The following is an 18,972-nucleotide window of genomic DNA, read 5'->3' on the forward strand; positions in this document are numbered from 1 at the left end:
ATGAGGGGAGAAGGGAGGGCAAATAGGGGAGGTGAGGGTTTAGTCAAGGAAGGTTTCTTGAAGCAAATGTAGCTTTAGGAGGCTTTGAAGGTGGAGAGAGGGATGGTCTGTCAAATACGAAGAGGGAGGGAGTTTCAGCCCAGCGGGAGGACATGGACAAAAGATCAGCAGCAAGATAAATGGAATCAAGGGAGAATGAGTAGGTCAGCATGAAAGGAATGAAATGTGCAGGGTAGGTTGTAGTAGGAAAGCCGCAAGATAAGGTAGGAGGAAGAGAGTTGGTGGTCAGGATTTACTACTGGAGGTGGTTGGGCAACCATTGGAGATTTTGGGGGCATGGGGAGACATGGATTGAATTTTTTTTTTTTTTAGGAAAATGATCCAGGCAGCATAGTGAAATAAGGATCGGAATGGGGAATGAGAGGAGGCTGATGCAGTAGTCAAGGTGGAATATAAGTGCTTAGATCAAAGTAGTAGCATTTGGATGGAGCCGGAAAGGACATAGTCTAGCGATGTCGTAAAGGAGTTCATGACGGCTTGAATTCGCGGGTGGAATGAGAGAGGTGAATCGAGGATAATGCCATGGATGGTTACAGGCTTCAGAGAGGAGGATGGTGTTGTCTACATTGATGAGAAAGTCACAGGATAGGGTTTGGGTGTGAAGATGAGATGTTCTGTTCTGGGCATCAGTTCTATTTTTATTCCTCTGTATCTTTTCTCTCTCTCTAATTTTCTCCCAAATTGAAAGCAGGTAGAAAGCAATCACTTCAGCATCATAGTAGTCTTATAAAGCCCTCCTATGTTCTAATGATCCTGTAATCTGTGCAGTTGTCCGTTTAACAACTCCTGGATTTCACCTTTTCTCCTAAGATGTGCTAAGTTTCATTAAAAAAACTGAAGCCCTTTACCCTCTCAGTTCTTGTATGGTTAATGGCTTTTAATTAGGCGTGTTTAGTGAAAAGGAAAATATTTGTCTTTTTCTGCCTGTGTCTTCTCCATGAGGGCTCTCCCTCCTGTTACTGCCAAGAGAGTGACATCCAGCTGGCTTCCCCTAAGGTCATAAGAGTGGATGGCAGCTGCTGCTTCCAAGGATACAAGAAACGTTACTTTCAAACGCTATCAAAGGAAGCAGTCTGTTTGCTCTTGGTCCCCATTCTGCATTCTCTGCTCAGTTACGCAATAATTGAACTCTTGAGAAGCATTGTGGCCTAGTGGAAGGAGCACAGGTCTGCGAGTGAGAGGACCTGGGTTCTAATCCCTATTTTGCCACTTGCCTGGTGTAAGACCTGGGGAAAGTCACAGAACTTCTCTGTACCTTCATTTGCTCATTTATAAAATGGAGACTAAATACGTGATCTCCCTCCCTCGTGACTTCGAGCTCTGTGCAGGGCAGGGATTCTATCTGACCTCATCATCTTATATCTACCCCAGCACTTAGTATGGTGCTTGACACATCGCAGTCGCTTAGCAGAGACCACAATTTTTAAACACACCGTGCAAGTGCTGATGTATTCTCTGAGTTTTCTGTAAAAATCTTTGTGTTCTGATAACTTATCTTTTTAAACACCTGATGATTCAGATTTCTCAAAAGAACTATAGTTTTCCTCCCACCACAAAAACATTTTTCAGTCTCCATTCACAAGTATCCTTGACTTTTATTCCATTGGAGTTACATTAAAAACCTACTACTGTTGATTCTCTTCATCCCTTGAAATCTCCAGCTCATGCATTTTAGTAAGTTGTTTGTGATTGGAAATGACAGTAAAAGCCTTCCTGAAGTTTAACCGGTATTACTTTTATATTTACAGGAGTTTGTGGGACATTTCCATGTTCTTCTTCAGAGGGGCACCATTCCGTCCAAATCGAATATCCAAGCTTTCTTCAGGAAAATAGAAACTGATCCAGATAATTACCAAGTTGGAAGGACAATGGTAAATCCAGTTACTTTCAATTGCATCACTACACAAGAATGAGTGGTTTTGTCTTTGTAGTAGGATAAGGGCAATGTTTAGCTTTGTGCCAAAAGTATGGCCCATATTATTTGCTATAAAAAATAGATTGGGCCAGGCTGTGCTTTGAACAATCGAGCTAGTTCCGTGCCCCTAAAGACTACTACTCTACCAATTTAGCAGGGTCTTTTTATTGTTCTGATGTCTAAAGCTAAAATTCAGCTCAGGAAAGTACTTTGTTGCATAACTTAAACTGAAAGCCCCTGGACCTTTATTCAGCCGTTCATTGATATTTTTCACATTGAAATTTCTAAAAATGCTTTTTGTTTCCCTCAAATTCAAATCCACTTCCTAAGCTTTATAGCATGCTTAGAATGTAATCCCCAGGTTCAGTCAAGCACTTGGTGCCTAGTGGGAGAGAACCACCTTTTCTGCAATTTTTGACCCTGCTTCCTCCTAGGTATTCCTGAAGGAGCAAGAGCGTCAGCACTTACAGGGCATGCTGCATCAGGAAGTGCTCTGCAGGATCATCCTGCTGCAGCGATGGTTCCGGGCAGTGATCCAGAGACAGCATTTCCTCAACCTGAAGCGGGCAGCCATCGTCATCCAGGTAGGGTTGTGGGGGGTGGGGGGCTGGGAAGGGAACGTGGAAAATATTTTACTGTTTTACTCTTCTTGGTCTTCATCTTAACGGGGCCAGAAGTTCTGGGTTTTGTTAGCAGTTGGACATTTGCTGCTATGGATGTTTTGTTTGGAGCCAATTCATTTTGGTCAGTGATCTCTATTTTAGAGAGAGAGGAAAAAGAGAGAGAGATTCATGAATAACCAGCCTCAATTTTCTACCCATTCCCCTTTCTTCATGCAAGAACTCGACCAGCAGTCTCCTCAGAAATGCATAGTAAAATGTTGCTTTAGGGAGCCTCGTTGTCTTTACTCAAATGCAACTGATGTAGTTTCAGTAAGATCCCCCATCAAATTAACAGCAGTTTTAAGTACCCTTTCAGAGATTGCCATGTTCGAGAGGAAAAAAAAATGTTTTTGTGGCTTCTTGGAGTTTCTAGGCACTGCCGTGTGCTTAAAGATGACTCAGAGTTTCTTTTTTCCCATGGACCCCTTCTTTTGGAAACCTGATGCCGGCTGTGCCAGTAATAAAGCCTGTTTTTATCTTCTCTGCAGAGATATTGGCGCAATTACCAGAGTAGAAAGCAAGCGGATATTGAAGGCTTCCAGACGGATACTGTTGCCCTCAACAATGCAGCGATAATTCTCCAATCCTCCTGGCGTGCTTACTTGGAGAGGAGAAGGTACTTGCAGATCCAGGCCGCAGCCTCCATCATCCAAAATAGCTGGAGACGATACAGTAGACGCAGGCATGCTGCAGCCACCCGCATTCAAGCTAGGTGGAGAGGCTTTTGGGAAAGCAGACTCTATAGGGAGCAAAGGAACAAAATCATCCTGTTGCAAGCTGCATTTAAAGGATATGAAGTTCGGAAAAGGTAATGTCTGCCAACACTTTAAAAAAAAAATTGATGCATTCCAGTTTGAGAGAAATGAGATCTGGGATTCATGGTTCAGCGTAAATATGAGTATTTAACCAGACTTCCTTCTAGGAAGTATTTAAACTAAGAGCTCATCTGAAAAGGACATTATTATAGTGTTCTAGACTGTAAACTCATTGTGGGCAGGGGATGTGCTTGCCAATTATGTTGTATTGTAATCTCCCAAGTGCTTATTACAGTGCTCTGCCCATAGTAAGCACTCAGTCAATACCGTCGATGATGATGAGTAATAGTACAATAATCAGGATACCACAGATAGACATTTCAAGATCTGTTTCGGAAGAGCCCTTAATAATAATTTGTAGTCATTGGAATTGATAGAATCGATTCCAATTCTAAGAAAATATTGCTAGTAGAGATTGGTAAAGCATTCCTCTGATTGTTGAGTTTTCCTTCCAGAGCCTTGCACAAGCTAAAGATCTGTAACCCAGCCTAACCAAGATTAGCGTGTAGGACCTGGTCAGTTCCGGCAGGCAGTTCTGACGTAGCTTCTGGAGGAACTGAGCTATGCTTGAACAATGCATTGAGCACCTATAGTCATCCTCATTGCTGTTGTGATCCATAGTGGGTGTACAGTAGTGTACAGCAGCAGCAGCAGGAATAGCATTTATTGAGTTTCCACTGGATGCGATGCATCATCCTAGGTGCTTGGGAAGTACAGAATAATTAAGTGACATATTTCCTGTCCACAGTTAGCTTACACTCTAATGGAAGAGCCAAAAATATCAATCAGTGGAGCCAAGCATATACCGTGAGTGCTGAGGAGGGGTGTAATTAAATTCGTAAGGCACAGGGACTCATGAGCGAAAACAGCAACAGCATTTCTGCGGTGTTCAGCCGATAAGATTGAAAACAATCCTCACCTGTGCACAGCTTGTCTTCCTAAGAATCATGCCAAGACCTATAAATCAGTCTGGGATGTAGCTCTATATTCCTCAACTTTCCTTACCCACCACCTCTCTACTCTCTCCTAATTCATTTATTTCCTCTTTTCCACACACTACTGTGAGAGTTGGGCAAGAGAGGAAGACCAGACAACAGTTCAGTGCGTACTACTGATAACAATGCAGTATTTTCCTTCCATGGCAAAGCGATAATTTTGCTGTTTTGTTTTTATCCAGATTTAAAACTTCAAGTGGTCTAAGATTAAAAGATGTTAATTTGGAAAATGGATTGAAAATCAAAGAGAACGAATTGGAAACAGATGAAGTTTTGGAGATTAAAGGTTCCGATCCATCAGAATGGGAGGATGGTTCCTTTGAAGAGAGAGTGAAAGCCGTAGCAGAACATAAATCCGTGATAGAGAGTAGTCGGGTGAGCCATCCTGACTCATTGGACAGTTCTGAAGACTTACTATATAAGGGACAGGAGAGAGCCAGTAGCCAGAGTGGCATGGACGTGGATCAAGATGTGGTTGTTCGGGAAAGGCCCAAATCCCTAGAAGACCTCAACCAGAAAAAGGTGGGCCGAGCAAAGAGAGAGAGCCGAAGAATGCGGGAACTGGAGCAAGCAATATTCAGCCTAGAACTGCTCAAGGTCCGTTCCAGTAGCGGAACCTCTCCCTCGGAAGAGCGCAGGTGGTCCACGGAGCTGGCGTCTGAGGGCCTTCATTCCCCGCAAGGGACCCCTGAGAGTGAAAGCTCTCAGGGCAGCTTGGAACTTTTAAGCTGTGAGGAGAATCTGAAGAGTAAACCTGATCCTCTAATTTCAGACGAGAGGGGCGTACAGAGCCCCTCAGCCAAGACCCAGAATTCGTTATCGAGCAGTCCGAATTTTAACTTGCAAGACGATGCCATCGGTGCAACTGATTTTAATCGAAATGCATTTAGGAGGAGAAGGACATCTTCAGGTTCTGAGTTTCCAGAGAGTTCTTTGAAGGAAAAGACAGTCTCTGATTCTCCAGCCATTACCTATAGGCCACACCTAAGAGACACTTTCTTTTCAAACAGTCTGCCTACTTTCTACATACCCCCACAGGACCACCTGAAAACAAACCAAGGTCTGATGGAGAATAACCTGAGAAACAAGCAGATGAGAAATGTTGAAAGGCCAGGTACGGTTCTGGCCATGCATTCAGGGAGTGGGACCGAAAAGTTTCACAAGGCAGAGGAAGGTCACTTTGCTGTTTCACTGAATACAAATTCACTCAGTACTGATGTTAGAAAGCTGGAACAGCTGAACATTGAGAAGGAAGAAAGGCAAAAGCAAATACAGCAGCAGAATGAAAAGGAGATGATGGAACAGATTCGTCAACAGAAGGACATTTTGGAGAAAGAGCACCCACCTCAGCTACCGTTTGAAAAGCAACATGGGAAAGGGGAGACTTCGAGGACAGTGTCGCTCAAGCCACAGAAGAAGGGAGCAGATAGACCCCAGTCTCTCCTTATCTTAAACACTCAGAGCAGAGGAGACTATAACGTGCCAGTGCCAAAATCAGTCGATATTAAAGGCCTCACCGTTGCCAAGAAAGGAAGCCCCCCTTCTCATCTAGCGCAAAAGGACAGGCCCTCTAGCATGTTCTTTGAGAGACAAGAAAGTCAGCACCAACCTAGCGCTGCCCAGGAACTGGCCAAAACGGACCACTGGAGCACTAAATTGAATGTAGATTCCAAGGATTTCTCCAGCAGCCATCTCTCAAAGCCTGAGCAGCTCAGGCAGATGCAGTTTCACAGCCACAGCTTCGATGGCTCTTTAAACAAGGGAAAAGCATCTGACATTTTCTTCACTCCAAAAGATAACCGTTTTGGCCTTCCCAAGTAAGTCCAGGGCGGGGGGAACAATTCAGTGAATTTTCCAAGCTCTGTACAAGCCATTTGTATGGGGTTACTTTAGGCAAAGTCACAAATGGAAAGAATTCAGTCTTAAAGTCCTTGGGTATGGTGTTGTCAGTTGAACTCGACTCACTTTCCTGGGAGTGACTTTGGCCAAGTTCAGGCAGGTTGACTCAAAAGTTCAGTGCTGACTTAACTCAGTTTTTATAAGCAAATGGTTGAAAAAGTGGTTTGTCACATTTTTGTGACCAATGTTTTGTGAGGGTGAATTTTGATTCAGTTCCAGTTGGCATAGTGTATGGTTATGACTAGCCATCAGCTATTTATGAATCTCATGGCATGTTCTAAAGATTTTTTTTATTTTGCCATGCCATTTCTCTCACTTGGAGGAAACTGACATTCACAGTCAGCTAGTAGGGGCCTGGAGCCATTCTAATCCTCGTTTAGTGTGAGAGCTAAGGAGTGATCGGTTTCAAGTGTTCTGCTCATTTGTAACAATCTTTAATTTGGGGAGGCTTCCCTTGCAACACAGGTGTATATAGAACAAGTTATGATAAGGTTTAAATGTGAATTGTGGATGGACTAAATGGCTTGTTGATATTCGTGAAGGCTGAAAGGAGTTAGATGCATTATAAGTTTATAAATTGGGCTGTTGACATTCCAGTAAACAAATACTCAGCAAAGAATTCCAAAGCAAATTAGTTCATTAAGGCAAAGGAAAATATTTGTATTTTAAATTTATCTCTGTCTGGTACATGTATAAATATGGTACTGAGAATGCTTTTATTTGACCATACCACACTTCCTTTTGACTTCTACAATTTAAACTGTAATAGATTGGGATCTAAGAGTTTTAAAAAGCCCCAATTAACCAGCCTACAGAAGATCTCATATTTTTATGAGATAAATCTGTGCAGGTTCAGTCTTATTTCTGGATTGCTATGATTAACTTATCTTCCTTAAGTAAAAGTCCTGAACACTGAGAAATATTGACAAAGTTCCAAGTATTTTGACTCTGTGCTTAGGGTTGGTTAGCTCAAGGAAGCCCTCTAGACTGTAAGCTTCTTGTGGCTAGGGACCATATCTAACAACTCTTCTATGTTCTACTCTCCTCAAGCGTAATGTTCTGCACAAAGTAAGCATTCAATAATTATGTTTGAAGATAAGAGATAAGAGAATTCCGAATCGGCTTATGAACTATCTGCTGTATTCAAAGTTTTTAAAGGCTACAAGCTAAGCTTCATCTCCACAAAGTATAGGAAAGTAAAAAGCATGTAAAAATGCTGGAAAGGATTTGTAGATAAGACATAAGGAAGGAATTCTTAACAGGAAGGGTTATTGAGCTATGAGGTAAGTTATACTGAGAAGTGGTGAAATCTCCCTTGGAGATATTTAAAAATAAAATTCAATATCCCAGAAAGGGGAAAGGATTTCCAGGGCCAGTTCTCTGGTTAAATCTCTATTAGTTAAATCTAAGAATTTTGAGAAGTTCAGTGAAAAGCAGTTAGCACTATGAAGGTCAGAATGGATTGAATAATCCTATGGGATTTCATATTTAAAAGCAGAATGTGTGATAGAAAAATTCCTCTCATAGTTATTCCAAAGTTCTTCTTTGTAGCAACCTGGTGTAGAGGGAAGAGCAGAGGCCTGGAAGTCAGGGGAACTTGGGTTTTAATCCCGGCTTCACCATTTGCCCACTGTGTGACCTTGAGCAAGTCTTTAACTTCTCTGTGCCTCAGTTTCCTCATCTGTAAAATGGGGGGTCAGTGCCTGTTACCTTTCCTGCCTGGGGCCCCTTGTGGGACAGAGACTCTGTCAGACCTGATTGACTTGTATCTACCTCTCTACCCCTGGGCTTAAACAGTGTTTAATTAAACAGTGTTTAATGCATAGTAGATGCTTAACAAATACAATAATTATTATTATTAATTATTTCTTAGCTGATAGATTTAAGTATGAAAATGAAGTGTAATTTGGGCTACCAAAACTACCCAGTAACTCCCATAGAATACGAGGATTTTGGCTAATTCCTTAGAATATCTAATCTTGGGGTACTTTTTCAGTACTTTCAGTTTGTCAATACAATCCTCATTTCGGTTTTCCAACGAACACCAAACTTCACATATCCCTTGAAGCTAACAGTAAATATATTGAGAAGTCATTTGTGAAGTTCTGATAAACCACGTTTGAGTCATCCTTAACTTTTCTTCCAGTGGTTCAGCACTGGCTAGGTGCCTTTTAGGATACTCAGTAATAAGAGCAATAATAATAAAAGCTGTGATATTTAAGTGCTTACCATGTGGCAAGCACTGTATTAAGCTGCTGGGGTAGATACAAGATCATCAGGTCCTACATGGGGCTCACAATCTAAGTAGGAGGGAGAACAGAGATTCCATCACCATTTTGCACCTGAGGGAACTGAGGCACAGAGAAGTCTTGACTTGCGCAAGAACACACAGCCGGCAAGTGGCGGATCTGGATTAGAACTCAGGTCCTCTAACTACTAGACCCATGCTCTTTCCATTAGGCCATGTTGTTTCTAGATTGTAAACTCTTTGTGGGCAGGGAATATGTCTGTTATATTGGAATAATAATAATTGTGGTATTGGTTAAGTGCTTGTGTGCCAAGTATTGTACTAAGGGCTGGGGTGTATACAAGCAAATGGGGTTGGATACAGTCCCTACATTTGGGGCTCATGTACCAAACGCTTAGTATTACAGTGCTCTGCACAAAGTAGGCACTCAGCAAATATGATTGTCTGCCTCTCAATAAATAGGGATTGCTGGCACTGCCTAAACTCCATGACCTACCTAAGTGATTTTTGATCTGTGTTACCAAAGGGATCTGGTGGGTTGACACGTTTAATAATTCAAGTGTAATTGTTTTCTTGCATTTAGCTTCAACAGAGAATCTTTAACCCAAGGAAATCAACCCCATACAAAGGACGAATTATCTAGGAAACACTTGAAGATGGCTGGGCCAGGCAGAGGAGAGGTATAATGGTTTTTGTTAGTTTCAATTCTTTAGTGAATGAAATTTGTGCTCATTTGAGTATTTCAGAATACCGTAATGTTCCTGTTGTTCCGGTATCTTATACGCGTTTAGGAATTTCAAAATACCGTAATGTTCCTGTTGTTCCTGGCATCTAGTCTTATAAGTGAGCCGAGAAAGGACCAGGCAGGGTCAGGCTCCATGTCCATGAGGGAGAACACCACTTGCTAGCCTGGAAATAAGAGCTTGTGTCCTCTCCAGGAAAGCCTGGGTTGCAACAGCAGTTATCAATAAAGCACTCTCAGGGGGCCATTTTTTTCCAAGTGATAATAAAAACCTCGACATTGAATCACGTGAACAGACATACGATTTTCACGTTCAGCTTTCTAAAGGAAGGGATTATCCTCCACTCTAGGATGCAGCGTTGTCGATTGCTCGACCGCCTTTGCGTTCCGTCTTCTCACAGCTCCGTGTGTGTATGCGTGTGTTCCATTTTGTTTTGTGTATCCCGAGCCCCCACACTACTTCGATCCGTTGCCTTTGACGGGAGGGAGAGGGATGTTCCATGATGTCCATTAGCCCGTGCGTGCCCTACGCTTTGATGCCTGACATCAGCAGAATCGCCTTTTCTTTTAAAACATTGTTGTGTTATCTGTTTTATCATTTGGTCAAGCAGGTTGCCAGACCGGCCCATAAAAAGAAAGCTCGCATGGCGCGGACGCGCTCCGATTTCTTGACTAGAGGTACTTTTGCTGATGGGGAGGGGGATACGGAGGAAGATGATTACGATGACATTATTGAGCCCCTTCTCCCCCTTGACCAACCTTCTCACCCTGAGCCAGGGCCTTCAGCCAGACTTGGGCAGGCCTATCACAGTGACTCCGAAATGGTAATTTTTACAACAAATGCAGGGGAAAAGGAGGGAGAAAGCAAATGTGGTGGGAGCATTTCTCTGCCTACCTTCAGCTGTACTGACACCTTCAATTGCTTCATCTCCCTCTCGTAATGATTTTGTAAATGGGTAATCTCAGTGAACACAGCAAACAGAGTCCTCAGTCTGAAACATACAGGAGCACTTTCAGAAGGTGATTTGACGTGTAACCTTGGAAGCCAGTACATTACTATAGTTATGTATTGTCATTGCTTGTAGCCACGCAATCTTTCTAAATATCCTCTAGTTCGCTGTGACAGGTGTAAACACAGAACTCAAGTTAAGAATATAACTAAAAGAATACTGACTGGAAGCCAAAATAGGTGGGTTTTTTTTCTTTTTTTCTAGCCATTCATTTTACTCTTTGGCTAGAATGGTTCGATGGCTTTCTGATGGTTTTGAGTGAAGTATTCTTCTTCATTGAGAGTTTAAATGGTGATTGAGTAAATAAATGCAAGTCAGACAGTGAACTCGCACAGGATCAGCCTTGTATTTCACTGACACAAGCTCTTCCAAAGATTTATTAATATTAAGCTTCTAAAACCAAATCTTCATGTATTTGAAGATCAGTGTCCAAGATGTGTTTTGATTCTGAAGCCGAATTCATTTTCAGAAGCATTCTGGGTGATAAGGCAAGTGAACTGAGTACAGAACAACTTTAACTCTGGATTTCAGCTCACTTAACCTTGCTTTTTTAATGCCTTTGATTTCGTAGCAAGGGAATGCACTCCTCTTTCCAGAGTGTGAACAAAAAATGTTAAAACCTGATCTCTTAAAGATCCTTTTCATTGATTAGTATAGCATTTCTCATTATACACCCTCATAAAGTGACATGTTTTTCTGGCAAAACTGGGATTGATTTGACTTTTTTTTGTTGTACCTAAGGCTCTCCATTTATTTTGTCATTGTGCTGCCAGTCACATTGTTTGGTGGATGTTTTTTGTTTTTTATGTTTGTTTTTAATGGTGTTTTTTAAGCACTTGTGCTGTATGCCAGGCACTGTTATAAGCGTTTTTGTGTGTATGTGTGTGTGATTTTTTTTTTAAAAAAAGCTCATGTTCAAATAAGCAAACCTAAAATACACATTGCTCAATCTTCCATTTAAAAAAAAAAGAAAGTGCACCTTGAATTGAACTTTTGTAAGCATTTCCTAGCTGGTGAAAAGTAGGTTATTTTGAGAAACCTTTACACATCAAGAGAGCTAGTGTTATGAAATAGAGTTTTAGTGAAAATCACATATACCTTTTCAAAAAGAAGCTTAAAATGTCTTTGAATAGTTGACCACCTCTTTTTACTACTAAATGAAAAACCCATGCGAAAGTGCCCTTGAATGTAACTGCCTGGAAAATGTAATGAGGCATTCTGTCTGGCAGATGGACTCCAAATTGACTATAAGACTGAGGGAAAGAGCTGTTCAGAGGAAATACATTTTCCCAAGTTTCATTTTTCCAGCTAAAAACCAACAGAAAACCTACCTTATTTTACGTTATCGCTTCTGAAATTGATCCAGGCCGTAAAGACTCCATTTCAGATTTGCTTATCCCAAAAGATTCTTCTTAATAACTGAAGAAAGCGATCCAACCCTAAGTGTTCATGTGACCGATGCCTTTATGCTCCTTTTGGCCAGTGTTCCTGAGAGTTTACCCTATTACCAATCATTAGTTCTTTTAAGCAGTAGAAATCTTTCGTTCTGACAATGAGGCACAAAAGGGAGTGGGACGCACTGCTTGCCAGATTCTGTCCTTAGTAGCCTATCACTTTTTAGAGACACCTGTCTTATGGTTCTGTTCACCTGATTTAAGTCATTGCATGCAAGTAGATGTAGACCTACCTCACTAGCTCACCACGTGTATCATCTGTTCTTCTGTTACCCTCTTCACTCCGTCACCAGCTCTTTAACTGACCATTGGGCTTAAGCAGCAGTATCACTTTTCCAGCCTTACGGTGGTCACTTGCACGAAGAAGCTGCTTTCTAGCATATGCTGATTGGATGTTGCGGGGAGGGGGTTGTGATTCGGAATCTCTGTGTAATGTAATAAAACTTAATGTAATATGCAGTGTTCATCTGTATTGCAGGAGCAAGATCAGTAAGTCATTTGTTCTCATTTACAGCTATTGGTTTCTTTAGGAAAAATGCTGGCATGCTTCCCTGGACCTAATATTTGGAAGGGCAGAATTTATGGGCACCGCAATTCTCCAGCAGCTCATTAGCATTTAGGTTTCAATGACGGTTCTCTTGTAGACAGGCTGCTGTCCAAGCGATAAAGCCATTTTCAATACACAAGTATTCATTTAGGGTGGCTTTAGTGCAAATGTGGAAATGCGTGAATGAGCATGTATGTTTATTTATCTTTCGGAGATTTTCACACAATGAGAAGACAAAGAGGCCCTCATTTGTATGGGAATTATTTTAATTTTTTAAAAAGGGATTTCTGTCTCCCTTGATAATTGGTTGTTAATTGCTTTAAGATATCTTTGGTAAATATCCTGAGTTGGTTCATCATTAGGCAGTCACTGCAGAATCACTGAAAATAATGCATGCTATTATTAGGTTCTGGTCATGACTCTGCTGACCTATCTTTTTCAATTTTGGCCATGGAAAGAGCCTCTTCAGAGTGAAAATGTTGTCCTCAGTTCACTTACATAATCCACAGCTAATCAAAAGGTAGCAATCCTTAAACTCTCCATTCACCCCCCTACTCAAGTTATACCGGATGAGTGGAAAAAAGATAAGTTATTTATTTTACTGCCCAGATCTCCTGGAGGATAGAAGAATGATGTATTTGGGTCGCCTAGGAAATGTGTTCTCATTTTCAAGCTTGTTACAGCCTATTTCATGTATCTCCATCACCATATAGTCTGGTGTATACAAATCTGTAAAGTCATGTTTGTTCTTAATCTCAGGAGAAACTGAGTTGTAAAATTGATGTCAATTATTTGAAAGAATAGATTTATTAAAATTAAAGAACTAGAAGAATGATCCAAGTTATCGGTCATTCACAAGTCTTTTTTTTGTTTGTTTCGAAGTATCTCTTCCCAGTTTGAGGACTGGGATAATCAGATCTTTCACAGGCTCTTTCCCTAAGGGGCTCTTACCCTAAGATATAGGGAGAACTGGTATTTTAATTCCTGTTTTACAGATGAGTAAACTGAGGCACCAAGGGCTTAAGTGGACATGCCCATGGTCAAAGAGCAGGCCATGGTCAGAACTGGGACTAAAACCCAGGCTTCCCGATTTTAAGTTCCATGCGCTTTCCACTTGGCGATGCAGTTATGACACTTAACTGACTTTAATTTTAGTAATACACTAAGAATCTTCAGAGTCTGTCTCGCATATTCACAGGTGAACTACCCCAGTGGGCATTTTCCCAATGGACTGGTGGACAAGCCGGGCTATGTACACTACTGTGTAGGTGGGCGATGGACGGCGCCAGAAAGATGAAGTGACAGTACCTCTTGTTTGATTCTCGCCAGGCCCCATTCTTCTCACCTGCACACACCCTAAAAATAACTAGGCAATTTTAAAATTTGAGTCATTGTGCAGAAGCATAATCAGGTGCAATTACTGTGAAAGCATCCAACCCAAATGCCACTTCTCTTAGGGAGTACTAGAAAGGCTGTGGTTACTACATAAAAGGAAAAGGGGACTTCCTGTCTTAATTCCGTCGCTAGTCTCTCATATTTGGTGAAACAACCAAAGTTTCCTAAATTAAGGAGATAGAAGAACAGGAGTGTTCCAGATTCAATCAAAATGGGAACTTATGTAAGTTTGAGCAAAACCCTAAATCAGCCAAAATGGTGGAACCGTACTTGCCCCAAACCTCATTTTCAAGTGGCAGTTTGTTCTACTTTAAGAAGGCTGTCTCTGAATTAATTCAAAAGCACTTCTATAATTATAAAACCAAACAGGGGGTAGGGCGTGAAAATTGTATAAAGGTATAAATTAATGTACTTTTTTGCTGGGCTCCTTTTCATATGAGTGGTGGTTCCATCCTGAATTTTCATACACTCCTTTTGAAACTTACCCTCCAGCCTCCTAAAGATTAAGCATCTTTAACCATAGCTATTACCTGTCTTTTACCAGCTGCCAAGTCAGATGGGTAGTTGATGGTGAGAGTAACTTTCTGTTGTATACCCTTAAAAGGGACAAAAGTTGGTGCTGACTCTGCATCCGTTGATAAGAAAGCAGTGAAACAAACAAAACCTAAAGAACAGGTATTTAAAATATGAAGAAACAATACACTGATTTGAATCCTGGGATGACTTTAAAAGCAAAAGACCAAACCGAAGTGTTTTATTTTTTTCTCTTACCACTGACTTGGATGTGTTATAGAAGACCCGTGTCCATCTGATCCCTAATATTTTGCTGATATTTGAAGTAGAAGTGGGTTCTGGAAATCTGTTTCAGCCTGCTGCCATCTAAAGGGTCTATTCCTAGCCCAGAGAATTCTGGAAGGGCACACAGAGAGGAGGACTGATTTGGGGGTACATCTCCCGCCCCAGAAGGATCTGGCTAAAGCTCCCCTCTACCCCGCCAGATGGATTAGAAGATCCAGGTGAGGCTACAAATTTGCTGGGAGCTACCCTGAGCTCTGGAGAGTAATTAGAATAATGGGAAGAAGGGGGCATTTTCCAACCGCCTCCTACATTGGGCTGCAGGAGAAGCCTCGATCCTTTCCATTATCCACTGGTCCAAGATGAGCCTCGGAAATAGCACCATTATGATCTACACCATATTCGAGCTAATGCTGCTCAAATGCTGCTGTGGAGAATATCCAGCTCAGATTCCACTGCTGTTCAGTTCTCTGAACCTGCACAAAAGAAAATTTGGGTTTTTTCTCAATAATTCTGTTGCTAGCCTAAAATTGCCAGAATAGTTCCAAGAGTTGTGTGACCTACAGTACTCCTGGTTTTAAAATCTTTAATGTCTATGATTATTACAGACTTTACAGCGCTTTGCATCTGCTGATGGACCAACAAAGCTCCACAAAACAATGTCTCAAGGAGAGATTGGGAAGTTGTCAAGTGTACATAAGACTCCAGCTACAGATGGAAGGTATGAAATCCATCTCTAAAGCAAATGGCAGCTACAGTCAGGAATGAAAATAAAGAATGAAAATAAGCAATATTTATGGTACTAAACACTTACTATGTGCTTATCACTAGGGTAGATAGAATACAATCATATACAGCCCTTATCCCTCATGGGGCTCACATTGTAAGGGGGGAAGATAGGTATTTATTTAATCCCATTTGAAAGATAAGGAAAATGAGGCCCAGAGACAGGTTAAATATTTTACCCCAAGATTTACACAGCAGACGAGTGGCAGAACCAAGATTAGAACCCAGTCCTTCAATCTGTCCACTGGGCCACGCTTCTTGCACAGCGTGCTATAAGGTTAATTTTTCTTCACATGTTTCTAATGCACTTCTGCAAAGTGATTTAAAGACTGATTCAAAAGTTCATCAAATTGTTCTTCATTTCAAACGGAGTCAGAAGGCCATGGATTCTAATCCTGGCTCCGCGACTTGTCTGCTGTGTGACCTTGGGTAAATCACTTTACCTCTCTATGCCTCCGTTACCTCACCTGTAAAATGGGGTTTAAGATTGTGAGCCCCAGTTGGAACAGGGACTGTATCCACCCGATTTGCTTGTATCCACCCCAGCACTTGTTACAGTGCCTGGCACATAGTAAGTGCTTAACAAATACTATTATTGTTACTACTGTTAATAATAATAAATGGTACTGATTTTGTATCCATAGCTGAACCCAATTAAAAGCTAATCATCACAGCTGTATTCTAAGATATTTTTTGACTACTCTCTTCATATCAAAGTGTGATTATATGTGGTACTGTGTACCTTATATTTTACTTACAGTTTTCTTTCACTTATTACTATCTACAACTCTACTGAGTATAATTGAGGTCTTTTACCTCTACCTATATACGAAGGAAACAGTAAGGATACTTCATTTGGTACAAAAAATCAGCTCAACCTCTCAATCTAACCTTATGAATCTCACACTACTACCCAGCCCACACACATCACTCCTCTAATGGCCACATACTTACTGTATCTTGATCTTGTCTCTCTTGCCATTGACTCTTTGCTCACATCCTCCTTCTAGCTTAAAACTCCCTCCCACATCATATCTGGCAGTCCACCATTCTCCCCATCTTAAAAGCCCTATTAAAATCATACCCATCCAAGAAGCATTCCCTGACTAGCCTCTCAGTTTCCCACCTTATTTCCCATTCCTTTTGCATCACCTACGCTCTTGGACATATGCCCTTAAGCACTTTGCTATTCACCCCACCCTGAGCCCCACAGCCCTTATGCACATATCCTTATATTCTGCTGCTTCCCCAAAAAAGTGGTATTTGCCAAGCACTGTTCTAAGCCCTGTGGTAGATAAAAGGTTATCAGGTTGTCCCAGGTGGGGCTCACAGTCCTAATCCCCATTTTACAAGTGAGGTAACTGAGACACAGAGAAGTTAAGTGACTTGCCCAAAGTCACAACTGACAATTGGCGGAGCTGGGATTAGAACCCATGACCTCTGACTCCCAAGCCTGGGTTCTTTCTGTAATGTGTTGGCGGGGGAGTGGGCGGTGGTTATGATACTTGTTAAGCACTTCCTATGTGTCAAGCACTATTCCAAACACCTGAATCAATACCAGTTTATCAGGTTCTATTGATTCTATTTAGTTGCCATTGTTTTTACGAGATGTTCTTCCCCTTGACGCTGTTTATTGCCATTGTTCTTGTCTGTCCGTCTCCCCCGATTAGACTGTAAACCCGTCAAACGGCAGGGACTGTCTCTATCTGTTGCCGACTTGTTCATCCCAAGCGCTTAGTACAGTGCTCTGCACATAGTAAGCGCTCAATAAATACTATTGAATGAATGAATGAATGAATGAAAGGTTGGACATGGTCCTTGCCCCACATGTGATTCACAGTCTTTTGGAGGGATGAGGATTTCATTCCCATTTTCCAGATGAGGTAATGGAGGCACAAAGAAGCTAAGTGACTTGCTCAAGGTCACATGTCAAACAATTGGCAGAGCCAGGATTAGAACCCAGGTCCCTTTGACTCCCAAGGCCATGCTTTATCCACTATGCTGTGCTGCTTTTCTGTCACTCCCACTAGATTATATGCTCCTTGAGGGCAGGGATCGTGTCTACCAACTCTATTATATTGTACTCTCCCAAGATCTTAGTACATCTACCCATTGCAGGTGCTCAGTAAATGTCATTGATTAACTGTTTTGTAAAAAGATTCTTCAATCTACCATTGTGGCCATAAAAACCCTTCCAGGGGTCCATAGACCTACTAATTCTAACTCATAATAACTGTGATATTTGTTAAGAGCTTACTCTGTACTAAGCACAGGGGTAGATACAAGGTAATCAGTTCCCACTTGGAGCTCACAGTCTTAAGTAAGAAGGAGAACAGGTGTTGCCTCCCCATTTTGCAGATGAGGGAGCTGAGGCACAGAGCAGTTAAGTGATTTGCCCACAGCCACATGGTAGACAAGTGGCAGATCTAGGATTAAAACCCAGGTCCTCTGATTCCCAGGCCTGTGGTCTTTCCACTAGTGGACTCGTGTCTACTAACTATCTCTATTATCCTCTTCCAAGCGCTTAGTATAGAACTTTTCACAGAGTAAGTGCTCAAGAAATACTATTGATTGATAAACATAGTGCATTAAATAGGGTAGGTGCTTAGTGAGCACTTCAAGATCATATCTATGGAACACTAGACTCAAACCTTTAGGCACCTCTCTCTGGCAGTTATAGAATTGACAACTCTTATTTTCATAACTGAAAAATAAGGTGGATGCAGAAAATAGCTTTATGTAGTACACTGGGTTATATTCCATTTCTCCATCTGAAGATTCAACCAAGAGAAAGAGGGAATACTTGTTTTCTGACTTGGCTTCTGATCAGTTTAATTTGGGTCATTTTTATTTTTTTTTTGGAAGGCGGATACAGGAAGGTTTTGGAAAGACACTTCACGATGCCTGCCCTTTTCATTATTGTATGGGGTTTTTGTTTTTTTTTTGTTTTTTACAGGCCTCAGAAAACAAAGATGAGATTCTGGGCAAAGGGAAGACATGGGGAAAAAAAGGCTTCTAGAGAGAAGCTTGCTACCCAGTCAGAGCTATTGGAGCTGCATGCAGACCAAGAACCAGAAGACATAGATAAAGCCCCAGGTTTTCAGTTTAATGAAGGTAAAAAAAAAAAAAAAGATTGGGGAAGTAGAATGACTGTATTGAAGTATTTGTTTTCCTCTTGTAAAAAAAATCACACAACACTAAAGCAAATAGCTTCTCACTCAGAGTTCTGAAACTTTTAGATAAGGAGTATTACCTCGAGTTTTGTTTTTTTTTTCAGTATTTGCATCTGTAGTCAATCTCAAGCATCTTTTGTAGGTAATTTCAGAGCAACGGCTCCATAATCATATTGGAGTTGGCTTGGAGCCTATGTAATAATAATAACATGGTATTTGTTAAGTGCTTACTATGTGCCAGGCAGTGTACTAAGCAAATATTGGATATTAGCAAATTGGGATGGACACGGTCCCTGTCCCACATAGGGGTCACAGTCTTAATCCCCATTTTACAGATGAGGTAGCTGAGGCACAGAGAAGTAAAGTGACTTGCCCAAGGCCACACAGCAGACAAGTGGAGGAGCCGGGATTAGAATCCATGACCTTCTGACTCCCAGCCCCAGGCTCTATCCACTACTCCATTCTGTTTCCCTTAA

The 18,972-nt window shown here is 41.5% G+C and overlaps 1 protein-coding gene across 1 annotated transcript in view; it reads left to right on the plus strand.

The window, feature by feature from the left end:
• MYO9A (myosin IXA) overlaps positions 1-18,972 on the plus strand; it is a 227,547-nt gene that overhangs the window by 170,749 nt on the left and 37,826 nt on the right. Inside the window, exons 22-29 of the mRNA XM_029065937.1 lie at positions 1,809-1,931; positions 2,410-2,559; positions 3,126-3,445; positions 4,630-6,264; positions 9,178-9,274; positions 9,945-10,160; positions 15,146-15,258; positions 18,280-18,437. Of these exons, the coding sequence (XP_028921770.1) occupies positions 1,809-1,931; positions 2,410-2,559; positions 3,126-3,445; positions 4,630-6,264; positions 9,178-9,274; positions 9,945-10,160; positions 15,146-15,258; positions 18,280-18,437 (2,812 nt within the window). The remainder of the gene's footprint in view (positions 1-1,808; positions 1,932-2,409; positions 2,560-3,125; positions 3,446-4,629; positions 6,265-9,177; positions 9,275-9,944; positions 10,161-15,145; positions 15,259-18,279; positions 18,438-18,972) is intronic.

Source organism: Ornithorhynchus anatinus, chromosome 5 (assembly GCF_004115215.2).
Source record: "Ornithorhynchus anatinus isolate Pmale09 chromosome 5, mOrnAna1.pri.v4, whole genome shotgun sequence".
In the NCBI taxonomy this organism is placed as follows: Eukaryota; Metazoa; Chordata; class Mammalia; order Monotremata; family Ornithorhynchidae; genus Ornithorhynchus; species Ornithorhynchus anatinus.